Consider the following 22613-nt stretch of genomic DNA (forward strand, 5'->3'; position numbering starts at 1 on the left):
GGGGGAGAGATAATATAAATGCAGCATTCAAATGTCTTTCTTTTTTGTTTTGTTATTTGTTTGTTTGTTTGGTATGCTGACATAATTATACATGACTAATAGGTGGGGGTTGGGGGGCCGCCTACTGGTTGGGGGCCTAAGGCGATCGCCTACTTCGCCTGAGTAGTAAATCCGCCTATACACTCAGGTTATGCTGTTATATCGTCCCTTTCAATATTGAGACCAGATATACGCCCTTGATTTATAACAATAGTCTATACTGTACTCAATGTGATCGTGCCATACCTAAATATAACAACAGCTATGCACAATGTGTGGGAAACTTTTCTAACTTTATTCTGTGAAATTTCAATCGTCGAACTAGGTTTGTTGTTGTTGTTGTTGTTGTTATTTTCATGAAGTCTGCAATTCGATTTTGATAATTTATCGCAAAGTCCAAAAGATGCAATGAACATGGTAAAAATGTCCAGCCCACCGGGGTCTCGTCAGAGAAAACCCCTCCTCGTGCACAAAAAAAAAATACACACAAAAAAAACAAGACACTTCCTCTTTACTGCAGCCACAAAGCAGACCATAGTTCCTCGGCTATCCTTCGCCGTCCAACCCCGACGCCAACCCGGATATGCTGGCTCCCCAAGCGGCGATGCGCGGGAGCTTCTCCCCCTAAAAAATTAGTAGGAGGAGAGGAGGACGCGACGATGGAATGGGAGTGTTTTTACCTCGAGCAGATGCTTGAGCGAGCGTACACGTCTCGGCGACAGAGCGGCTGAGGACTCCCGGCGGAGGAAGTCAGACAGGGAGGAGGGCAAGGAGGAGCGGGGTCTCGGTGATGCCGCTGCCCCAGGGCGCGCTGCTCCTCCTGGGCGTGCTGTTGCTGGTGGCCGGCGGTTTGGTGGCCCTCTGCGCGCCTCTGCCCGTGCTGGGGCTCTTCTTGGGCATGGGGGGCGTGGGCCTGCTGGTGAGCGGTTTGTGCATGACCATGAAGAACCTGCAGGCGGCGGTGCCGGGACATTTCCTCCTGCACCCGCGTACAGGCACGCGCTTCAGCCCGCAACAGTCCCTGGCCATACAGAGGTACATTTAACAGTTATCATCTTCTTCTGAGAACTTCAAGGGCGTAGGTTTACATAGGGACGGTAGGGACAAAACACTACCAACTTTTCAGGATGCTCAAATTGTCCTCATCAACTTTTAAGCAACTTTATTTGTGTTATATAATGACTTAAGTTATATACAGTACTGTGCAAAAGTTTTAGGCAGGACACCTGCCTAAAACTTTTGCACAGTACTATATTTTTTTTTTTTTAATTATTAAATTTGTTAGGATCATTGAAGCTTCCACTTGGGGAAAATATATACATACAGTATATCCTGTGTATACATAATATAATAAAAGTGCAAAAGTTTTAGGCAGGACACCTGCCACTGTAAGAAATGTAAAAAGATGCCAATGTTGTGGAAGTGGGGAACACACCCATAACCCTATATTGCCAAATGTATTACATTTGATACACCTAAAATTTCATGATTTTGAGACTAATTCAGAATTTTGACATTTCTTTTGGAAAAAAAAAAAGATGGATGCAAGTCAACACATGCATCTGAAGGTTCCATGAGAAAAACAAACAGGATTTAGCAAGGGCTATAGATATCTAAGCGCTTATTACTAGTGTTGCACCGATACCATTTTTTGGGCCCGATACCGATACAGATACCTGGCTGTGCAGTATCGGCCGATACCGATACCATTCCGATACCACTCTGTTAGCAAAAAAAAAAAAAAAAACATACATATATACAGTACTGTATATTTTTATTATATTATGACTATACATGATATACTGTATGTATATATTTTCCCCAAGTGGAAGCTTCCATGATCCTATTAAATGTAATTATATTTATATATATATATATATATATATATATATATATATATATATATATATATATATATATATATATATACATACATGTACGTATAAGGGATGCAACGATACAGTTAAGTCATGGTTTGGTACGATTTTTGATACAATTCAATACATTAAATGCTCTCAAACAGAAAATACAACTGTTATTATTATTATTATTATTGTTATTATTTGCTGACAAGCAAAAATAACATCATATAAACAAACATTTTAGTGCATAATATTTATGTGCTTACTTCATACTGATCTGAAGAAATTTTGTATATAAGTGCTGAGAACAATCTTTAGTGTTTGTAAAGTGGGGCACACTATTGAATGCTGCAGCTCTCTTAGCAGCTATATTTACCATATAAGCAAAACATCCTATTTGTGGTCCGAGTCCATCTGTAACATGTACTGAATTAACAGTATTTGCAGCATTATGTATAGTCACTGGTATGGATTGATTTGGCCTGCTTAACTTCCATTCAGTCATGGCGTTTTCTAATTCATCAATGTAGTATATGGACTACGCGTCGCTCTGGGCTCACGCAGCTAATGGCATGGGATCTAATAAAGAACATCTAGGTTGCTATTTGATGATATCTAGTGTGCGCGCGAGACAGTTAGCATGGGGTCTAACATACGACATCTAGGTTGCTATTTGATGATATCTAGTGTGCGCGCTGCGGCTGCGCCGCTTGAGTGTTTTTGGCCACAGAAGTCACTTCTGCTCATTACCGCACAACACATATGACAATCGACTTTCATAAACAGGACGAGTTTGAAGTACGGCGCTCTTAATTTGCCACTCATTGTTCATCATGAAACCATGAGTTTGCTTAGTCTCCCACGGTTTTAAGCTTTCTGATCCCATTGGCGCTACAATAGCAGGCGTTAGCTTACGTATGCTAATCGTTCGTGAATGCCATGTTAGATGAGCAGCGTAACATCGCGGATATGTAGTTTACATACTTAAAATTGAAGACGAAGGAGTTTGGTAATTTCGAGACAAAGACATACAGATGTCATGCATCGGGATTTGGGAAGTTAGCTCACGTGGGGAGGACAGTACATTTGCGTTCAAGTGATGCCAGTAGATGGTATCGGGGCCCTAAATGTTGGTACTCGTCGATACCGATACCACCAATTCGGGCCGGATCGGCGCCCCCTGCCGATACTGGTATCGGTATCGGTGCAACTTTACTTATTACATATATTCATTTTGACTTTTCTTTTTACAAATTTGAAAAAAAGGTTTCATTAGGACCTTATTTTTCAAATTTTGGGATTCTCTGATAATTGCTTCATATTGCTGGCATTAAAGGGCTAATTTTGCTATTGAAAGTCTGACAAGCATCAGAGTCAGCATAACATTAACCCCTTCGAGCATCGTGTGTCACATTTGATACACTCAGAATTTCATTATTTTGAGACTAATTAAGAATTTTGAAATAAAAAAAAAAGATGGATGCAAGTCAACATATGCATCTGCAGGTTCCATGAGAAAAAAAAATCTGGATTTAGCTAGGGTTATAGATATTAGAGCGCTTATTACACATATTCATTTTGATTTTTCTTTTTCTACAAATTTGAAAAAAGTACCATTAGGACTTCATTTTTTATGTTTTGGGATTCTCTGACAATTGCTTCATGTTGCAGGCATTAAGGGGTTAAACTGTGTGAACTTGCTAACCTGCAAAACTCGAGTAGGAAGCTGCTTAGAGAGAAATGTTCTCTTTTATGTGTTTTCTGGAAAGGCGCTACACAAGTGTAACACCATTTACCATTACTGTTAACGTTAATTTAACTGTGAGAAATATAGTGAACCGAGGTTTACCCCATCTCCCCAATTTTACTTATTATTTGATTTATGTGGTCTTAAAGCACCTGACTGGAGCTTTCTTTTTTTGCTGAGTTTGGCTGTGCTTGTGGACAAAAGCAGCAGTGTTTTACATGAAGGACGGCTCCATTTTAATTTTATTTTTTCTTCTTGTTATTCCCTGACAATGAAGTTTTTTTCAGTTATATTTAATTTCTTTATTTAGACAATGTTGAGTGGTCTTCAGACAAATGTTTATTTATTTTTTTTTTTTGCATTCCTGGATAATTAAGAGATGATTAACAAGCTTGTATATATTGTGCATGTTAATATAATTTATGTCCAAATAATGCAATTTAAATTTGCTCATAAAATCCAGACATTTTTTCTGGAATTTTTCAAAATGTTTCATTAGTAATTTTTGAAAACAAAGGTTTGAATTGAACGGTGTATGCTGAACCAATACACATAAAAGTTAGTACATGTCAATACAGATTTATTTTGCATTGATCATTAAGAATGCCCCGTCCCCAGCGAAAAGTGTACGTGCAGGTTATGCCATATAGTCCCTGCCAATGTTGAGACCAAACCTACGCCCTTGCTTCTACCCTTACTGTTCTACAGTAGAGTAATAAGCAGAGGTGAAAGTGGCTAGAATTTCTTGTCGGAATTCCCTGACGTGAAGGTCGCCACGGTGCCAGAATTTTTGTTTATTTTATTTTCATTTTGTGTGTGTGTTGGGACGCAATAGGGAACGGACTAAGAGGAAAAATCGTGCTCAACTCATGCCTCTAAATAAAAAATAAAAAAAACCACAAATATCTGACTGCAGCCGACGAACGCTACAAACTATGCCCACATAATGCTACAGTAGGTATCACGTGTATATAGAACTACAGTGCCTTGCAAAAGTATTCGGCCCCCTTGAACCTTGCAACCTTTCACCACATTTCAGGCTTCAAACATAAAGATATAAAATTTTAATTTTTTGTCAAGAATCAACAACAAGTGGGACACAATCGTGAAGTGGAACAAAATTTATTGGATAATTTAAACTTTTTTAACAAATAAAAAACTGAAAAGTGGGGCGTGCAATATTATTCGGCCCCCTTGCGTTAATACTTTGTAGCGCCACCTTTTGCTCCAATTACAGCTGCAAGTCGCTTGGGGTATGTTTCTATCAGTTTTGCACATCGAGAGACTGACATTCTTGCCCATTCTTCCTTGCAAAACAGCTCGAGCTCAGTGAGGTTGGATGGAGAGTGTTTGTGAACAGCAGTCTTCAGCTCTTTCCACAGATTCTCGATTGGATTCAGGTCTGGACTTTGACTTGGCCATTCTAACACCTGGATACGTTTATTTTTGAACCATTCCATTGTAGATTTGGCTTTATGTTTTGGATCATTGTCCTGTTGGAAGATAAATCTCCGTCCCAGTCTCAGGTCTTGTGCAGATACCAACAGGTTTCCTTCCAGAATGTTCCTGTATTTGGCTGCATCCATCTTCCCGTCAATTTTAACCATCTTCCCTGTCCCTGCTGAAGAAAAGCAGGCCCAAACCATGATGCTGCCACCACCATGTTTGACAGTGGGGATGGTGTGTTCAGGGTGATGAGCTGTGTTGCTTTTACGCCAAACATATCGTTTTGCATTGTGGCCAAAAAGTTCAATTTTGGTTTCATCTGACCAGAGCACCTTCTTCCACATGTTTGGTGTGTCTCCCTGGTGGCTTGTGGCAAACTTTAAACGAGACTTTTTATGGATATCTTTGAGAAATGGCTTTCTTCTTGCCACTCTTCCATAAAGGCCAGATTTGTGCAGTGTACGACTGATTGTTGTCCTATGGACAGACTCTCCCACCTCAGCTGTAGATCTCTGCAGTTCATCCAGCGTGATGATGGGCCTCTTGGCTGCATCTCTGATCAGTTTTCTCCTTTTTTGAGAAGAAAGTTTGGAAGGACGGCCGGGTCTTGGTAGATTTGCAGTGGACTGATGCTCCTTCCATTTCAATATGATGGCTTGCACAGTGCTCCTTGAGATGTTTAAAGCTTGGGAAATCTTTTTGTATCCAAATCCGACTTTAAACTTCTCCACAACAGTATCTTGGACCTGCCTGGTGTGTTCCTTGGTTTTCATAATGCTCTCTGCACTTTAAACAGAACCCTGAGACTATCACAGAGCAGGTGCATTTATACGGAGACTTGATTACACACAGGTGGATTCTATTTATCATCATCGGTCATTTAGGACAACATTGGATCATACAGAGATCCTCACTGAACTTCTGGAGTGAGTTTGCTGCACTGAAAGTAAAGGGGCCGAATAATATTGCACGCCCCACTTTTCAGTTTTTTATTTGTTAAAAACGTTTAAATTATCCAATAAATGTTGTTCCACTTCACGATTGTGTCCCACTTGTTGTTGATTCTTGACAAAAAAATTAAATTTCATATCTTTATGTTTGAAGCCTGAAATGTGGCGAAAGGTTGCAAGATTCAAGGGGGCCGAATACTTTTGCAAGGCACTGTACATGCAAAATGACAGACTCGCTGGCATTTGTAACAGACGCCATTTTAAAGCAGTAGACTTCTCTGGAAGGCTTTTGTAGCGAACCTTCTGAGCAAACCTAATGAACTTTTTTATCCAAAATACTCATAAATCGGTAAAATCTTGACTTGAATCTATCTTTAAATGATGAAACCGTTTTAAAACTTTCACATGTCGAAAGTAGACGGAAGGGAAATTATGGAATAACGGGAGCAATTTTAACAACTTTATGGTTGATTCACAACATTAAATTGATTGAATGTAGTTTAATTCTGCTGATACACAATGGGGACTCGAGTATTTTACTGGAATAGTAGTTTATTTAAGCCTGAGAGGATTTTTGTACAATTTTTGTAAGTATACGAAACATTAAAAGCAGCTAAAAGCCTGGGGGTGGAGGGAGTGCATCAATAATCAATTTATAATCGAATCGTAGCCTCTGAATCGTAATCGAATCATAAAGTGCCCCAAGATTCCCATCTCTACCTACGGGTAACGTGCACTGCATTTACATAAAAAAAACAAACAAACAAACAAAAAAAACAATATTGCGTCACATTTTTTAGCCCATGAAAATAGTGAGGCAAGGATGTGATAGAATGCGAATGTTGACATGAAACCAAAAACAGAAACAGTGTGAAATGAATCAAGTTTAATTTCATTTTCCAATGTGAAAAGCAAATCAAAAGGCAACATTATTTGTCGTAAATTCACTGTTTATTGCATTTGTGAGAAGAAACATGTTTTTTTTTTTTTTTAACAATGACTTTGTGTACAAATTTGGCTATCATTTTGTGAAGGGTTTTTCAATAAATTTGATATCATTTGAGATGTGAACATGATAGAAACTGCAAAGTCAAGGTTAATGCAACACAACAAGTTTAATGTTGAACAATATAAGATATATTCCTCCAAATTTGAATGGAAAATTCTAAGATATGCGCTTTGGGCCAGTCTTGGTTTAGTGGTCTGATGATGCTTAAGGCGCAAAGATAAAAATATACATTTTTGCCTGTTTAAAAACATGCTGTCTAAATGTGAAGAAATTTGAATTGAAATTCACTTAGGTTTTAGCTTCTTCATTTAAATATGGCGGAAAACACTCAGGTGACTTAAAGTGCCAACCCCCAATTTGACCAAATTTCAAAATTGTCCTATACGTATGTGTGATACATCATTGGAAAGCTTAAAATCTCAATTTTCTGGGGGAAGAAAACTTTTGAGCAGGTGGGCATTAAAAAAAAAAAATTAAAACCTCTAAACCCTAACTCGAGTTGAGAGCATGACAGACCATAATCAAAGACACCTTGATTTTAACTAGATATTACTGCGTACTTACGTTGTTTCGATCTTAAAACTCCGTGTAGCATGTCTCATCGAATGTCAAGATACAGCTGCGAATGGCCACAGCCGGACTTTCTGGGGATTTTATGGGTGAAACACGGTAATACAGTGGTATGAAAAAGAACCCTTTGGAATTTGTCATATTTCTGCATTAAGTCACCATCAAATGTCATCTGATCATTGTCAAAATTACACAGATGTAAAACCAGTGTCTGCGTTAACTAAATCCACCCAAACATTTATAGGTTTTCATATTTTAATGAGGAAAGCATGCAAACAGAAGGGGGAAAAATAGGTAAGTGAACCCTCTGCCTAAGGAGACTTAAAGAGCGATCGAAACATATTTTTACAAACAATTTAAGTCAGGTGTGTGACCAATCACTGATGACTGGTAAAGCTCACCTGCCCACTATAAAACACACACCTGGTAAGAATTATCTTGATGAGAAGCATTGTCTGATGTGCATCATGTCTCAGTCAAAAGAGCTGTATGAAGACCTGCGATTATGGTTTGTTGATTTGTATAAAGCTGAGAAAGGATACAAAACCATCTCTAAAAGTCTGGATGTTAATCACTCGACAGTCTGAGAAGTTGTCTACAAATGGAGAGAGTTTGGCAGTGTTGCTTCTCTCCCAAGGAGTGGCCGTCCACCGAAGATGACGCCAAGAGTTAGGCGCAGAATACTCAGAGGTTAAAAAGAACCCTTGAGTGTCTGCTAAAGACTTACAGAAATCACTGGCACAGTCCAATATCTCTGTGCACACATCAACTATGTGTAAAACTATGGCCATGAATGGTGTTCATGGGAGGACTCCACAGAGGAAGCTGTCTAAAAACATTGTTGCTCGTTTAGTGTTCGCAAAAAGGCATTTGGACAATCCACAGACGTTTTGGCAAAGTATTTTGTGGAATCATGAAACCAAAGTTGAATTGTTTGGGAGTAACTAACATCATGTGTGAAAGAAAAATGGAACAGCTCACCAACATCAACACCTCATTCCCGTCGTAAAGCATGGTGGATCATTATTTAGGGCTGTTTTGCTACCTCAAGGCCTGGACAACTTGCAATCATTAATGGAAGAATGAATTCAAAAGTTTATCAGGATGTTTTGCAGGAAAACCTGAGGCCGTCTGTCAGACAGTTCAAGCTAAAGAGAGGATGGATGCTGCAACAAGACAATGATCCAAAACACAGAAGTAAATCAACTTTAGAATGGTTTCAGAAGAACAAAATACACATTCTGGAGTGGCCTAGTAAAAGTCCAGACTTGAACCCCATTGAGATGCTGTGGCATGACCTAAAGACAGCAATTCATGCTAGACATCCCAGGAATCTGACTGAACTACAGCAGTTTTGTAGAGAAGAATGGGCCAAGATTAGTCCTGATCAATGTGCCAGACTGATCTGCAGCTACAGGAAGCATATGGTTGAAGTTATTGCTGCCAGGGGGGCACACAAAATATTAAATGTGATGGTTCACTTACTTATTTTTCTTCCTTCTGTCATTGTTTGCGTACTATCCTCATTAAAATATGAAAACCTATAATGTTTGGGTGGTTTTAGTTAACCCTATAAGGTCTGGGCCTATTTTGTCTGATTTTGCATGCCTTTGAAGTTGCCTTTATATTTCAAAGAAAGAATTGTTTACGATGGCCTGGTTTGGTCGCTTTTTTTGTGACACCTTGAACTTCATGTCCAAACTGTTGTTTCCTTCACTGACCAATTATAAATCATCATTTTGGGCCCAAAAAGACCAAAAATTCCAAAATCGTTTTGTCAAAATTTTTAATATTGATGTCCAATTGACAACCAAACATGTGTAACGAACCGTTTTGAAACTTTGTAATATTTATTCAACATGTTAGGATGAACATTCAACCCAAAAAATTTAGAATAAATAGTCTTATATTTGACAATTCAACATAAACAACAGGTATAGCCATAGGCGTTTTTTGCCTTTATACGTGCTCTAGTCAAAACAGGTTATATACAGCAGACCAAACAGTGAAGAACAGTGAAAAAATATATACCATCTAACACAAAAAGTGTTTAGAGGCCATCTCTTTATGAGTTTAAGTATTGCGGCCCATCACCTGATGAAAACTATGTACACACAATCAAGCTTCTTGAACACACATTTATATACACAAATTGAGAAGACTGATTGTGGGAAAATATATATATATATAACATTGGAAAAAAAAGTATTTTCAAAAATATTTACAATAAACAAGTTAAATTTTTTTCAGGCATGCCACTCCGAAAAGCAGTTTCGTCCTGGAATTAGACACAGGGCTACATCACACAGACCACACTTCCATGGGGTGTCGGTCCTCTTTCCACCCTTCCATTTTCATTTCACTTTACTTTCATTGTCACTATAAATGTACATGAAAAAAAGTATTTATGAAAATAATAAAGTATAAAATAAAAATATATACAGCAATAAATAATAATGGAAATCTATATGTATGACAATAGAAAGAATACCATAGCTGAATATGTGCTACATCCCTAATCTTCATATAGAAAGAAGAACACCACAAATTATAAATTCCTGCCTGGGATACACACAGTGCACTTACAACTTTGATCTGATATGCACATTATTATATACACAAACACAAACTTATATTGCATCAAAATTAACTTTGTCTTGCAATATCAAAAGAAACTTTCAAAAGAAACTTTTTCAGCATAAAAAAAAAAAAAAAAGTGAGTTGGCTTACCTCTGCTCGTCGATGGCGTCACCCACGTGTTCAAATCCGTCACTATCTTCACTCGAGGACTCTTCCGAAGAAGACGATGATGACGAATTTGGACCATCCTCTTCCTCAAGTTGATCAAAAAGCACAATTGCTTGCGCTAAATTTAGTTTTCCGTTCATTCTCAAAGTCACACAAAGTCGCTGCTCGATCCAAACGGCCGTCGCTCGCCACCTCGCTGCTTCAGAACACTCCTCCCTCTCGTTCGGTGGAACCTCGCACGGCAGTTATATTTATTAAAAAAAAGACGCATTTTGTGCTTCCACTGTGACTTCGAAAGGGTTCGTTTGATTTGTGTTTTTTTCATGGAGCTTCCGTTTTGAAAAAGGACAAGAAATGATGGAAATATAGACATAAACAAATGATCCATGCAGCGTTTTAATGTTTTTTTGAGAGGACAATAAAACTATAAAACTTAAATGACAATATCTCACGTTTTAGTTGGTCGATTGACTTCAAATAATAACAAGAGTAAACCGCAACTTCCGCACTTTAAAACGAGACCAACCAACGGCATGTGGGTGACGTAATTAAAACGTGAGGGCACTTCAAAGACGACGTGCGCTGAGGACGCGCTGGCGCGTCCTTCGACTCTCAAGGGTTAAAGCATACCCTGTTTTTTCATCTGTGCGATTCTGATAAAGATCAGACCACATTTGCTGGTGATTTTATTCAGAAATGTGAGAAATTCCAAAAGGTTCCGATACTTTTTCATACCACTGTATAACAAGGGTCGCAATGTAGAAATCGCAGACATCAAAGAGTGGTCGACATTTTCTTTTTCAAATATTTACCTTTTTAATTTTTTTTTTTCCCAAATTTTCTTTGTTTGGATCGATTATGACTGTTACAAAAAAAAAAAAATACAATTAAGCGATAGTTATGTGGTAGATATACGTTATCTAGTTACAGACACTATTTTTTTTATTTTGGCGTAATTTGTTTGAAATAAGTTTAAGTTAAGATTACTTTAAATATGCAAGTGAATAATTTTATAATATTTTTTTAACTAAAACTAGACATCAATTAATGATTCTAAAGTAAAAATGATTGACATTTCGAATAATAAATATACTTACCTTCTTACCTTCTATTTTTTTCATTGTGATGTAATTTGTTTAAAACTTTTAAATATGCGAGTAAATAATTTTTTATAGTCTTTTTTTTTTTCAAACTAAATATTAGACTTCAATTAATGATTCTAAGCTATGATTGAAAGAAATGATTGACATTTCGAATAATAAATATAATTACCTAACTTCTTTTTATGGCTGGGTTGAAACAAAAGGCGCGGCATCTGTAAACTGGGGTCTCCAGAGTAAAACGGACATATTAAAAATAGTTTGGGGGCTTAATGCACCATGAAACTGCTATGGCAGCATATAGCGATATTGTTCTATCATACACAACAGTTCTTTTGGGCTTAAATACAGCAGTTTCTTTTAAAGAGGGGTGCAAGAGCAGAAACTTTTTGGAGCTTTGTCTGTGTTTTCCGCCTTATATCAATTTTGAATTTGGGGGAAAAAAAATTCCAAAGGGTTCGGTTACTGCACGTGTGAAACTCATGGGGTTTGGTACCTTTAGCAAGGTTAAGAATCACTTGTCCAGACTGTTCGACTCAAACACTCTCTATTGAAAGGAAGAAGAAGGGCCTTTCAGGCCAGTCTCAATCAAAATGTCAGGGCTCAGTGTCCTCATCAGGGTATTGATGTAGCATGCGTGAAAAAGAAAAGTATTTTAAATTAACACTAAAATTTCCATATAAAACCTTTAAAATAGATTTTAAAAAATAAATATTGTAGTGTAAAATTTACAGTAGCTAGTAAAATGGAAATTCTACCTTCACTGCGATAATGATACGTATTGATCTCATTGACCTGGTGTCCCTGCATGCAGTAGTGTGCAGCAAAGACATTGACGCGTTAGCATCAGTCATCTAATAATAACTTTAAGGGCACTCTTCCAGCACAAATACCTCCGACAAAGCTCCTGTAAGCAAAGACTAAGCAGAGCTCATCCATTATTTACTCTGTTTTCCTTTCGGGATCTGAATTATCGAGTAGGAAAATTTAGGAGGTGTTTATTTCAGTTGAGGTGTCTATAAAATCGGAAACATTGTGGGTTTATTACATTGGATTTCATTGTCCACGACAGGATAGTTGTGCGCAGTTTGTCACATAGTAGTGAGATGGTGACAAGATTTACTGCTTGATTATTGGACGTCACATGCAAAGTTTGAGACTTTCCATTGACGTGGTGTGTTGCGAACACGTTAAACAAACTCTTCTTGGTCGTGGGCCGAAATGTACTCATGGTTTATTTCAGAAAACCGTTATGTCTTCCAACTGAAGCTGCGTTCAGACCGGACGCGTTTTTTTATTGGTTCCCATACAAAGTCAATGTAATCGCGTGTTGAAGCGCGACGGACGGCCTCGTGACGGGCCAGTTCGAGCACATAGTCCACGCCCCACTATGTGGCTTGTTCAAATTTCGCGTCGCAGAGAAGATGGCTGATTTGATCATTCACGTGACTTCAGTTTCTGGAATCGACCAGGACCCTTCCTCAACATTTAGTCAAGAAAATTCCAAAGAAAGAAAAAAATAGGGCTACGAGAATAGGAAAAATGTTAGGAGATAAGAGTCGCATTACAAGAATGAAGTCATACATTGTAATATTACGAAAGTGGTAATATTATGAGATTATATCTTCATATTAGGAGATTAAAGTCATAATATCACGAGAAGTAAGTCATATATTGTAAAATTAAGGGATTAAAATTCTTAATATTACAAGATTAAAGTCGTTTTGCTTATTTTAACGTTGCGTCAATTGGAAGTTGATAGGTTTCACGGGCTGAGACTTTAATAATAATATAGGGAGATTGAAGTAATATTAGGAGAAAAAAGTAGTATAATTATGAGTCCTTATACAGTATTACTTATATTTACATTACACGAACCAGAAAGTTCAATTTTTAGTGATGTAAAGGTCGCTGTGAACACAAAATAGCATTTGGCGACGAGCGAAGAGGCGAGAGACACGATGTCGCTCGTGAAAAAAACACGGCCAGTCTGAACGAAGTTTAAAACTGCCACGATTAATTTTCTAATCGACAACAAATGGATGATCAGATAAATCGATTAGTATTTTGATAGTCAATTCATGTTTTAGCGACGTTGTTGACCTAAAATTCTCATAATCTCCTCGAGCTATTTAATAGCAACTTTTCATTTTTACATGTTTTTTAGTTTTAAAAAATTGAAAAACTAAACATTAACATTATGAACGAAAAAAAGAAAGGAAAACGAAATATTCTCGTTTTATTGTATCATTTTAAAATATATATATACAGTATATACTGTATATATTTTTTTAAATTATATTTTTAAAATTGACGTTATTTTTAAAAAAGGCAAAATATTCCCTTTTTTATGTTACTATTTATTAATTTTCAATGAAAACGTCAATATTGTCTTTAGTTTTTAAACTAAAAAAAAAAAAAAAAAACGTTTCTCTGTTAAGCAAATAAAAGAGAAAAAACAGCAAATATTCTCTGATTTTGGTAGTCCTCAACCTTTCATTGAGGACTTTTTCTTAATAGCTAGAAACATTAAAGTGACTGTGACACGATAAAAAAATCTGAAATAGCATTATTATTGGAATTTAAATCATATTTTGAGACGATTCGACTATATACTGTACAACAATTTGGCAAAGCGCAGATGACGAGAAATGAGTCTTTTAATTTGCCGTTTACCTCCTCCTGTCATTAGAGCGCTCTTGCGCCTCCATATGGGTGATGACGTCGGCGGAATAGCGATTTCAGTGGATTTACAATTCAGCCCAATGGAGGAGGAAGCGTTTTGCAGCGATTTTGGTTCAAGTGTGTATGCTTCAAGTGATATTGTCGATCCAGAGGAAGCCTGTGGCATACAGCCATATATGTTTGAGTCGTATTTGGAGTAGGAGGTAGATTCAGAACAACAACAAACAAGAGGCTGATGACTAGAGCATAATGTAAAACGTCATCATATTTTTTCTCTGTGCTCCAATATTTTTACAGCATATTCTTTGTATTTAAGTTTTTTTCCCAATTGGTAAATAAATTTAATGGTCATGACAAATAACTGTCTTGTACTAAATGGAATATAAAATGTTAAAAAAACATTTATTCAGTAAGACAGGGGTACATTACTGTATAATGGTCAAAACTGCCGACTTCTTAAACCTCCCGAACGTTATGTTAATGCAGCGGAGTTAGTCCGACTCTTGTCATTTCCCAGCGGAGAGTCGGAGATGGAGAAAGAGTGGAAACAAAAGTGGTATGTGAGGGCTAGGCTACATGTTAACCTGAACTGAGCGGCTCTTCCAAGTCTCTTCCTCGCCTTTCGAAAACGAGAAATCACACAAAACTACCCCGACTCATGTCACACACGGTGCCGGGGGTGGTACCCTTCACCGATCGGCCAGCCCCTGGCGGCGAGCAAGTTTCGGCTCGTCGTACCCCTGCTGCGGCCCCGGCAGGAATGCTCGTCACCGGGGACTCAGCTGGGAAATGAATGCTGAAAAAAGCGCATTCACGTTGGACAAACCGGCCGGCAGCAGAGCAAGTGACTGCCCAAGCCAAAGCTCTCTCAGCGGCCACACAAAGAGGGCCGAAATGGGTGGAAGTCTCTACACAAGCCTACAAGAGTGTCGGCTAGGAGTGGGAACCTCAGGGCACCTCACGATACGATACGATTCGCGATACAGGGCTCACGATAACGATTATATCACGATACAGCGATTATCGATATATTGGTCAGAAATTGGAGACATGACATTCTACGATACAACTGTTGAAACGAAAAAAAAAAAGATATTTAAAAATAGAAAAAAAACTGTTTAAGTCATTTATTAAACAGTGACACCTTTTCTGTGCAACATTGCTGTAAAATATAAATCTACTGCAAACTGTGCCCCTGCACATATAGAGGAAACCAACCACGACCACTGATATCGCTTGGAGAGATCATGATGAATGGCACCCTTAATTTCTTTAAAGTTTTAAATCTTTAAAAAAATAAATAAATAAAAAGTGCCGTAGGTGTCAGCAGTTGAGCTTGGAGTGGGGCAATGATAAAATTGGTGGGTCTTTTCTTCGTATATGACCTTTGTTGCTTGGTTTGAGCACTTCCGCTATCTGCTTCAGCATTTAAGATGTCAGACTTGCTCAGTCACAGTCTTCCTCACCTTAAAAACAACAAAATAAAACAAAAAATATTAGCTACTTCATAACGTTTGAGTTGAAATCCTGATTTTTTTTGTGTTGGAAGTATTGAATTAAAAAAAATATGAATTGAATGTATAAAAATTAAAAATTCAATAATTACCTATTTTTAATATGTAGGCTACATTAATTAGCATGCACATCACTTCATATATCTTGGAACCTATTCAAACCATTTTTATAGCTTATTGTATCCAAATGACAGTAATAACAGTTTGTGTAGTAAAGATGGAAATTGGTTCTCAAATAATATCAAATAAATCGGTAAATTCATGTGGGCTTGTTCGATATTCATTTTCATCCAGTTTAGGGTCCTGGTTTATTTTATATCATTCAACACCAAATGTCATCAAAATAATACATGTAAATTAAAAAGTCAATTACATTGCAAAACTTTCTTACCTCAAGTGATGAAAGCGAAGCTCACAAACTCCGGTGTCCACTACGTCACCAGCTCCCAGTGAAACTTATTTTTCTTAGACAATTCTTGCATACAGCAAAGTCCTTGTTCACCTTACTTCCTTTCTTGTTGGTGTAAAATCTAAAGTGTGTCCCCATATGTGATTTGTAGCAATATTTTTCTCATTTTTTCCTCCACCGTTCTCACGGAGCTTTTTTATTTTTTCAACCCGCTTGGAGCTCCCTCTCTTCTTCTCTAGACAACTTGTGCGCACTTTACCCTCACCGCCACTCCCAAGCGCCGCTAGTGGACCGCCAAGGAATTGCTCAACAAACATTGAGCAGTTTACAGCATCCATACTCCATTGTATGGCCAATATGTTAAATAAAAGTATCGATTCTTGGCGGGAGCATATCGATAACCCATCGGGTTGCAAAATATCGCGATATATCGCTGTATCGAGATATTGTCACACTCTTAGTGTCGGCTGAGGGAAGCGACCACTCCCGCCTTCTCGGTGGACAGGGAGCATTGTCACCCACAAAATACAAGCCACCTCCTTATTAAAACGTGTGCCATGATCCCAGTATTTGACATAATATAAAACACGTAGCTTACTCACTTCCTCGTCAGTCAAATGGTCACTCAATTGTCACACTTGTTTTGCTCATTCTTTGCGGTGAACAGGATTTTTTTGAAACCGAGAAAGGCTCACACCACTCTACCTGGTGTAGCAACAAAAGCCTGCAGCATACTTGGCTGACGTGACGCAAAAAATAAACAAATTAATCCGCAAAATCAGCTGGATCCGCAGTCCTTTTGCATACAGTAGTATGGCTATATTGTGAAAATTATGTCTCCCGTTAACGTCACATTCGCCTTCTTACTTAATACCAGACCGTTGCCGGAAGTCTCTCATTTTCGTAGAGCGGGATTAAAGAAATTGAATAAATATATTAATCGCTTCTGTACACATCCAAGTGGTCCATTTCATTCAGGAACATAAAATACCACGTGTAATATGAAATAAACATGCTTTTTTTGTACCACAGGCACAAGTTACAGCTAATGATTTACTTTCATGGGCCACACAAAATGACGTAGCGGGCTGGATGTGTCTTGAGTTTGACACATGTGATTTAGGTCATCATTTGCACACAGACATTGTTGAATTATTCTGAGCATTCTCGTTTCAAATTTAAAATACTTTAATTTGAAAAAATAATAAAGTATTCTATTTGGTTCAATACAGTATTGTATTGGGTTCATTTCTGAATGTTAGGTCAGGTGTATATGAATTTACTGACTGCCATTTCCTCCTTCATTTTCAGGAGATTGGACCGAATTCGTCGCGAGATGTCAACAGACTCAGTTGGAGACACGCCGGACCCCGAGCCGGTCCCGGAACCAGCCCCGGAATTAATCCTCGAAGCGGTCCTGCCATCCACGCCTCCCCCCTGGACCATGGAACCTCCCCCATCCTATGATACGGTGATGAAGATTCAAGATCACAACGATCGGCTTTAACGTCGCACCCCCTTTTTAATTTGGACTTTTCGGCCTCGTGCATGTTGTGACACATTCTGGTGCCTTAAGTGCGACCAAGGACTTTCTTAAAAAGAAACTGTCAATATAATTGGCTTGCTTGAATTTACGTGACCAACTACTGTGGCTCCAAAGCAACCAAGCTACCACTTCCTGTTTTCCATTCCAAGAGCACTCCAATGCAATGTGCCTTAATCTGGAGGAGTTATGATATTTTCAAATTACGGTAATCGGAATATGTCTGGGGAGTATATTTGAGCCTAGGTGTAAATTTGTTTAATCGAACAAAGCTGCAACCCAGTTCTTTTGTTTTTGCAACAATATCGCCTCAAAACTTCCAAACACAAAAATGATGTCGCCTGAGAGCGTCCAATCATATTGTTTGCAACATGAAACCATGAAGATTTGCATGATATGTGAGGATTGCTTGATTGACTGTTATCATTCTCATTACGTTGGGTGAAAAAAGTCTGTTCTATAAACCTTCTGCACATATTCAAGCGAATTAGTGATGTTGTTTTCTGTGTGAATGCAAGTATTTTTCTCATTCCAAAAGATTCCTGTTCCACATTTACAGCCCCCAAAATATCAATTTTGAACGCAACATTTAGCTTTACAGATTTTCATCAGATTTTGTCAACATATTCCCACAAAAAATCTTGCTTTTTAACATTTAAAAAAAAAAAAATATATATATATATATATATATATATATATATATATATATATATATATATATATATATATATATATATATATATATATATATATATATATTGAATTTTCACACATTAATGGGATGGATCCAGTTATACACAACAAACATAAAGAGATAAGTGAATAATAAAGTTAAGATGACAAACAATTTCCTTCCCTGTGAAAATTTTGAAATAAAGATACCCTCCCAGCCACAAACAAGACAACAAACATTCTCATTCACAATTTACACACCACAAAAACACCTTTTGAACATTTTTTACCCAAAATTCTTAATTTTTCAACAAAAAAATCCCATATTCCTCATTGTTCCTGTTTTTTAGATGCTTTACTCTTACATGCTTAACCAATTCTCATCGTTCCAAAAATTCATGTCATGCAGGGGTGTTTTTCTTATCAAAAAACAATTTTTTTTTTATTGTTCCTCCGAAATTTACATTTTTTTGGCCCCAAAAAATCCCTATTAATATTCAGTGTGAAGTTTTAACTAATTAACAATTTCACTTCAACTGATATAATATTGCATCTGACCTACAGTATATGGTGGAAAACACAGACAAGACTGAAAAAGCAGTTTCTGCTCTTGCACTCTTTAAAAGAAACTGCTATATTTTAAGACAAAAGAACTATTGTGTTTGATAAAACAATATCTCTATATGCTGCCATAGCAGATTACAGGCGCATTAAGCCCCCAAACAATTTTTAATTTGCCCGTTGTACCCTGGAAACTCCCGTTTACAGACGTCGCACAACCGTTTTTGTTTCAACCCAGCCATGAAACCAAGGTAAGTAATTATATTTATCATTCAAAATGTCTGTCATTTTTAGCTTACAATCATTAATTGATGTCTAATATTATGTTTTTTTTTTTTTTTAAAAAAAAGGACTTTAAATAATTATTCCCTCGCATATTTTAAACTTTTAAACAAATTTCGTCACAGTGAAAAAAATGGCGGCTGTAAAAAAGTCACATATATCTACTTCATAACTATCGCTAAATTGTATTTTTTTGTTACTGTTGCATTTTCTCAGATATGTTAGATGATAAATAATCGATCCAAACAAAGAAAAATCAGGGGGGAAAAAAAACGTTTAAAAAGGTAAATTTATGAAAAAGAAAATCTCGACCACTCCTTGATGTCTGCGATTTCTGCATCGCGACCCTTGTTATATTTCCATGTTTCACCCATAAAATCCCCCAAAAATCCAGTCTTGACACTCAGTGATACAGTGCAACATGGAGTCTTTGGATCGAAACAAGGTAAGTTTGCGATAATATCTCGGTAAAGTCATGGCGTCTGTAATTCTGCTCTCACGTGCTCTCACCTCCAGATAAGGTTTTGCTGTTTAAAAAACATTTTAAAAATGCCCTCCTGTCCAAAAGTTTTTCCCCCAGAAAATTGAGATTTTAAGCTTTCCAATGATGTATCACACATGCATATCGGACAACTTTGATAAATTGGGGGGTCTCAGAGCAGAACTTCAAGTCAGTGTTTTCCGCCATATACTGTGATCTCTCGTTTTTTGTGGTTAATGGGGACCAGGACCCGCCGCGATGAGTGAAAAACCGCAAAAGTAACGCCCCCCCCCCCCCCAATTTTTTTTTCTCGTTCAATGTATTTATTCAGATCGTTGAAAGAGATACATATTAGACATGTTTTTTTTCACCTTTTTCCTCAAAGTATCATTAAAAAAAATGTTTATGTATATATATAGCGTATCAAATACTTGTTCTCCCCACTATATATATATATATTAGGGCTGTCAAAATTATTGCGTTAACGGGCAGTAATTAATTTTTAAAAATGAATCACGTTAAAATATTTGACGCAATTAACACACATGCCCCGCTCAAACAGATTAAAATGACAGCACAGTGCAATGCCAACTTGTTACTTGTGTTTTTGGGAGTTTTGTCACCCTCTGCTGGCGCTTGGGTGCGACTGATTTTATGGACTTAAGCACCCATGAGCATTGTGTAATTATTGACATCAACAATGGCGGGCTACTAGTTTATTTTTTGATTGAAAATTTTACAAATTTTATTAAAACGAAAACATTAAGAGGGGTTTTAATATAAAATTTCTATAACTTGTGCTAACATTTATCTTTTAAGAACTACAAGTCTTTCTATCCATGGATCGCTTTGACAGAATGTTAATAATGTTAATTCCATCTTGTGATTTATTGTTATAATAAACAATACAGTACTTTTGTACCGTATGTTGAATGTATAAATCCATCTTGTGTCTTATCTTTCCATTCTAACAATAATTTACAGAAAAATATGGCATATTTTATAGATGGTTTGAATTGCGATTAATTACGATTAATTAATTTTTAAGCTGTAATTAACTCGATTCAAAATTTTAATCATTTGACAGCTCTAATATATATGTTTTAAGCACTTTAATAATTTTGATAAGTTTTAAACATGTTACTGTCCCTCATAATTATTTTTAAACAAGAAAAAAAGGAGACACCCAACCCATTTTAAAAAAGTAAAAATTCATTGAGTGTCCACTCACAATGAGTTGCCGCAGCAATGTTTAACAAGTTAAACGATGATTGACGCATGCGGCCCTTTGAAGGTCGAGTCTCTGGCAAGATCAAAGCTTAACTGTCTGTCAATCATCGTTTACTTTAATAAGCAACTCCAGTTCACTCTCTGACGAACAAAGAGAAGGGAGAGGGAGGGAGGGAGCGAGCGTGACACTGAGATCGCTCGGGACAGCTCATCTGTATATATATTTTTTTTTAATTGAAAAAAAATCCTTGTTGGACTGAGGGTGCGAAGTTTGAAGCGCAAGGTAGCCAGGGATCACTTTATACTTGACCTTAAAATATTTTCACTCCACTGACTTTCAACAACATTTTTTCAAAATTAAAGCAACGCAGACACACAAATAAAATTCCCCATTCCTAATGACCTTCAACAAGAATTAGCAAAACAAAAATCCCGATTCACTCTCATTGATTTTCCACTCTGACTACTGTGATTGAGTGGCAGCTAATCCAGGATGTAAAGTGTTTTTGGAACCAATTCTCTATTATTCAAGTTTTGTGCCCCGGTGTGAGCCCTATTTATAAAGTGGTGTTTTAGCGCAATCTTGCGGGTTCTTACAGCCACATAACCATATTAAAGTCATGTGAGGAACTTTTTTTAGTACGGCCCCAGCACCGCCTAACAGAAAAGCTTGCTTCATTTCCTCTAGAAGGTGACCTATCACAAACCAATGCTTCTGTCCTTTCTTGACTTTGGCCATTCATAGGCAGCAATGTGGAACTTTAACCGCCTTCATACACACACACAAACACACGAGCCTTCACCTTCAAGCTCGAGTGTTCCACAAACATGGTGGAAGGAAAGCCGTACCGATATGGGCTAATAGTGGCGGGCTGGTGCGTGGTGGCCTTAGGCCTCTTCATCATGACCAGTGAGAAGCCCCACGTTTATGCCACCATGTGCGCCGCGGGTGGTGCCATGGTGTTGGTGGGCACCGTGTGGAGTGTGTGCCAGTGCTACCCAAAGGTGAGTTCACAAGCAATATGAAGTGTGTGTTATTTTTTAACGTGATGTTGTGTGTGTTAGGTTGTTGTAGCTTCAGGGATGTGGGACAAGAACCAGGAGGAAATAGTGCACGATAAACAATATAAGAGGTACGGACACAAACACTTGTGTAGAGCTTTGTCAAAATCAAGAGACTTAGTTGTGATTTTCTGTCCTTTTTATTTTGATGGAAGACATGGTGACGCTGCACCTGATTGCTGCATCCACGAACCCTTAAAGAGACACAACAGCTGTCCCACGCTACATCTGTTCTAACGCCACTGCTAGTCTGTCTTTATCCCCCAGAAGTAATCATTCGTTTCACCAAAACATTTTTTTTTAATGATTTCATATCAGTACAAATGTCACACAATCAATGGCAATAAATATATTTTTTTGTAACTATTTACTGTAATTGTGTTTATGTCAGCTCCCAATGCTTACAGCACTGTCTGTTGAATGCTAGGATATACAACTGACACATGGCATGGGTGCCAAAGTGAAACATTATAGGTTTGGCGATTGGTAAATGGAGAGTACTTATATAGCACATTTACAGTGCCTTGCAAAAGTATTCGGCCCCCTTGAACCTTGCAACCTTTCGCCACATTTCAGGCTTCAAACATAAAGATATAAAATTTTATTTTGTTGTCAAGAATCAACAACAAGTGGGACACAATTGTGAAGTGGAACAAAATTTATTGGATAATTTAAACTTTTTTAACAAATAAAAAACTGAAAA

The 22613-nt window shown here is 37.4% G+C and overlaps 2 protein-coding genes across 2 annotated transcripts; both read left to right on the forward strand.

Moving 5' to 3' along the window:
- Nucleotides 1-546: 546 nt before the first annotated feature.
- Nucleotides 547-18118, forward strand: si:dkeyp-51f12.3 (uncharacterized protein LOC107988041 homolog). The gene is made up of 2 exons (XM_057841721.1): nt 547-1074; nt 17391-18118. Exons 1-2 carry the CDS (start codon nt 830-832, stop codon nt 17584-17586), a joined length of 441 nt encoding a protein of 146 aa, XP_057697704.1. The 5' UTR covers nt 547-829; the 3' UTR covers nt 17587-18118.
- A 3558-nt stretch (nt 18119-21676) lies between these two features.
- Nucleotides 21677-22165, forward strand: bsnd (barttin CLCNK type accessory subunit beta). The gene is made up of 3 exons (XM_057840602.1): nt 21677-21853; nt 21914-21981; nt 22066-22165. Exons 1-3 carry the CDS (start codon nt 21677-21679, stop codon nt 22145-22147), a joined length of 327 nt encoding a protein of 108 aa, XP_057696585.1. The 3' UTR covers nt 22148-22165.
- The last annotated feature ends 448 nt before the right edge of the window (nt 22166-22613 follow it).

The sequence above is a fragment of the Corythoichthys intestinalis genome, chromosome 7 (genome assembly GCF_030265065.1).
Source record: "Corythoichthys intestinalis isolate RoL2023-P3 chromosome 7, ASM3026506v1, whole genome shotgun sequence".
Taxonomy (NCBI): Eukaryota; Metazoa; Chordata; class Actinopteri; order Syngnathiformes; family Syngnathidae; genus Corythoichthys; species Corythoichthys intestinalis.

Coding starts and splice junctions, on each gene's coding strand:
- si:dkeyp-51f12.3 (XM_057841721.1), top strand. CDS start 830: ATGCCGCTGCCCCAGGGCGCGCTGCTCCTCCTGGGCGTGCTGTTGCTG. Junction 1,075..17,390: donor CAGTCCCTGGCCATACAGAG/GTACATTTAACA, acceptor CTTCATTTTCAG/GAGATTGGACCGAATTCGTC.
- bsnd (XM_057840602.1), top strand. CDS start 21,677: ATGGTGGAAGGAAAGCCGTACCGATATGGGCTAATAGTGGCGGGCTGG. Junction 21,854..21,913: donor TGTGCCAGTGCTACCCAAAG/GTGAGTTCACAA, acceptor TGTGTGTGTTAG/GTTGTTGTAGCTTCAGGGAT. Junction 21,982..22,065: donor CACGATAAACAATATAAGAG/GTACGGACACAA, acceptor TTTTGATGGAAG/ACATGGTGACGCTGCACCTG.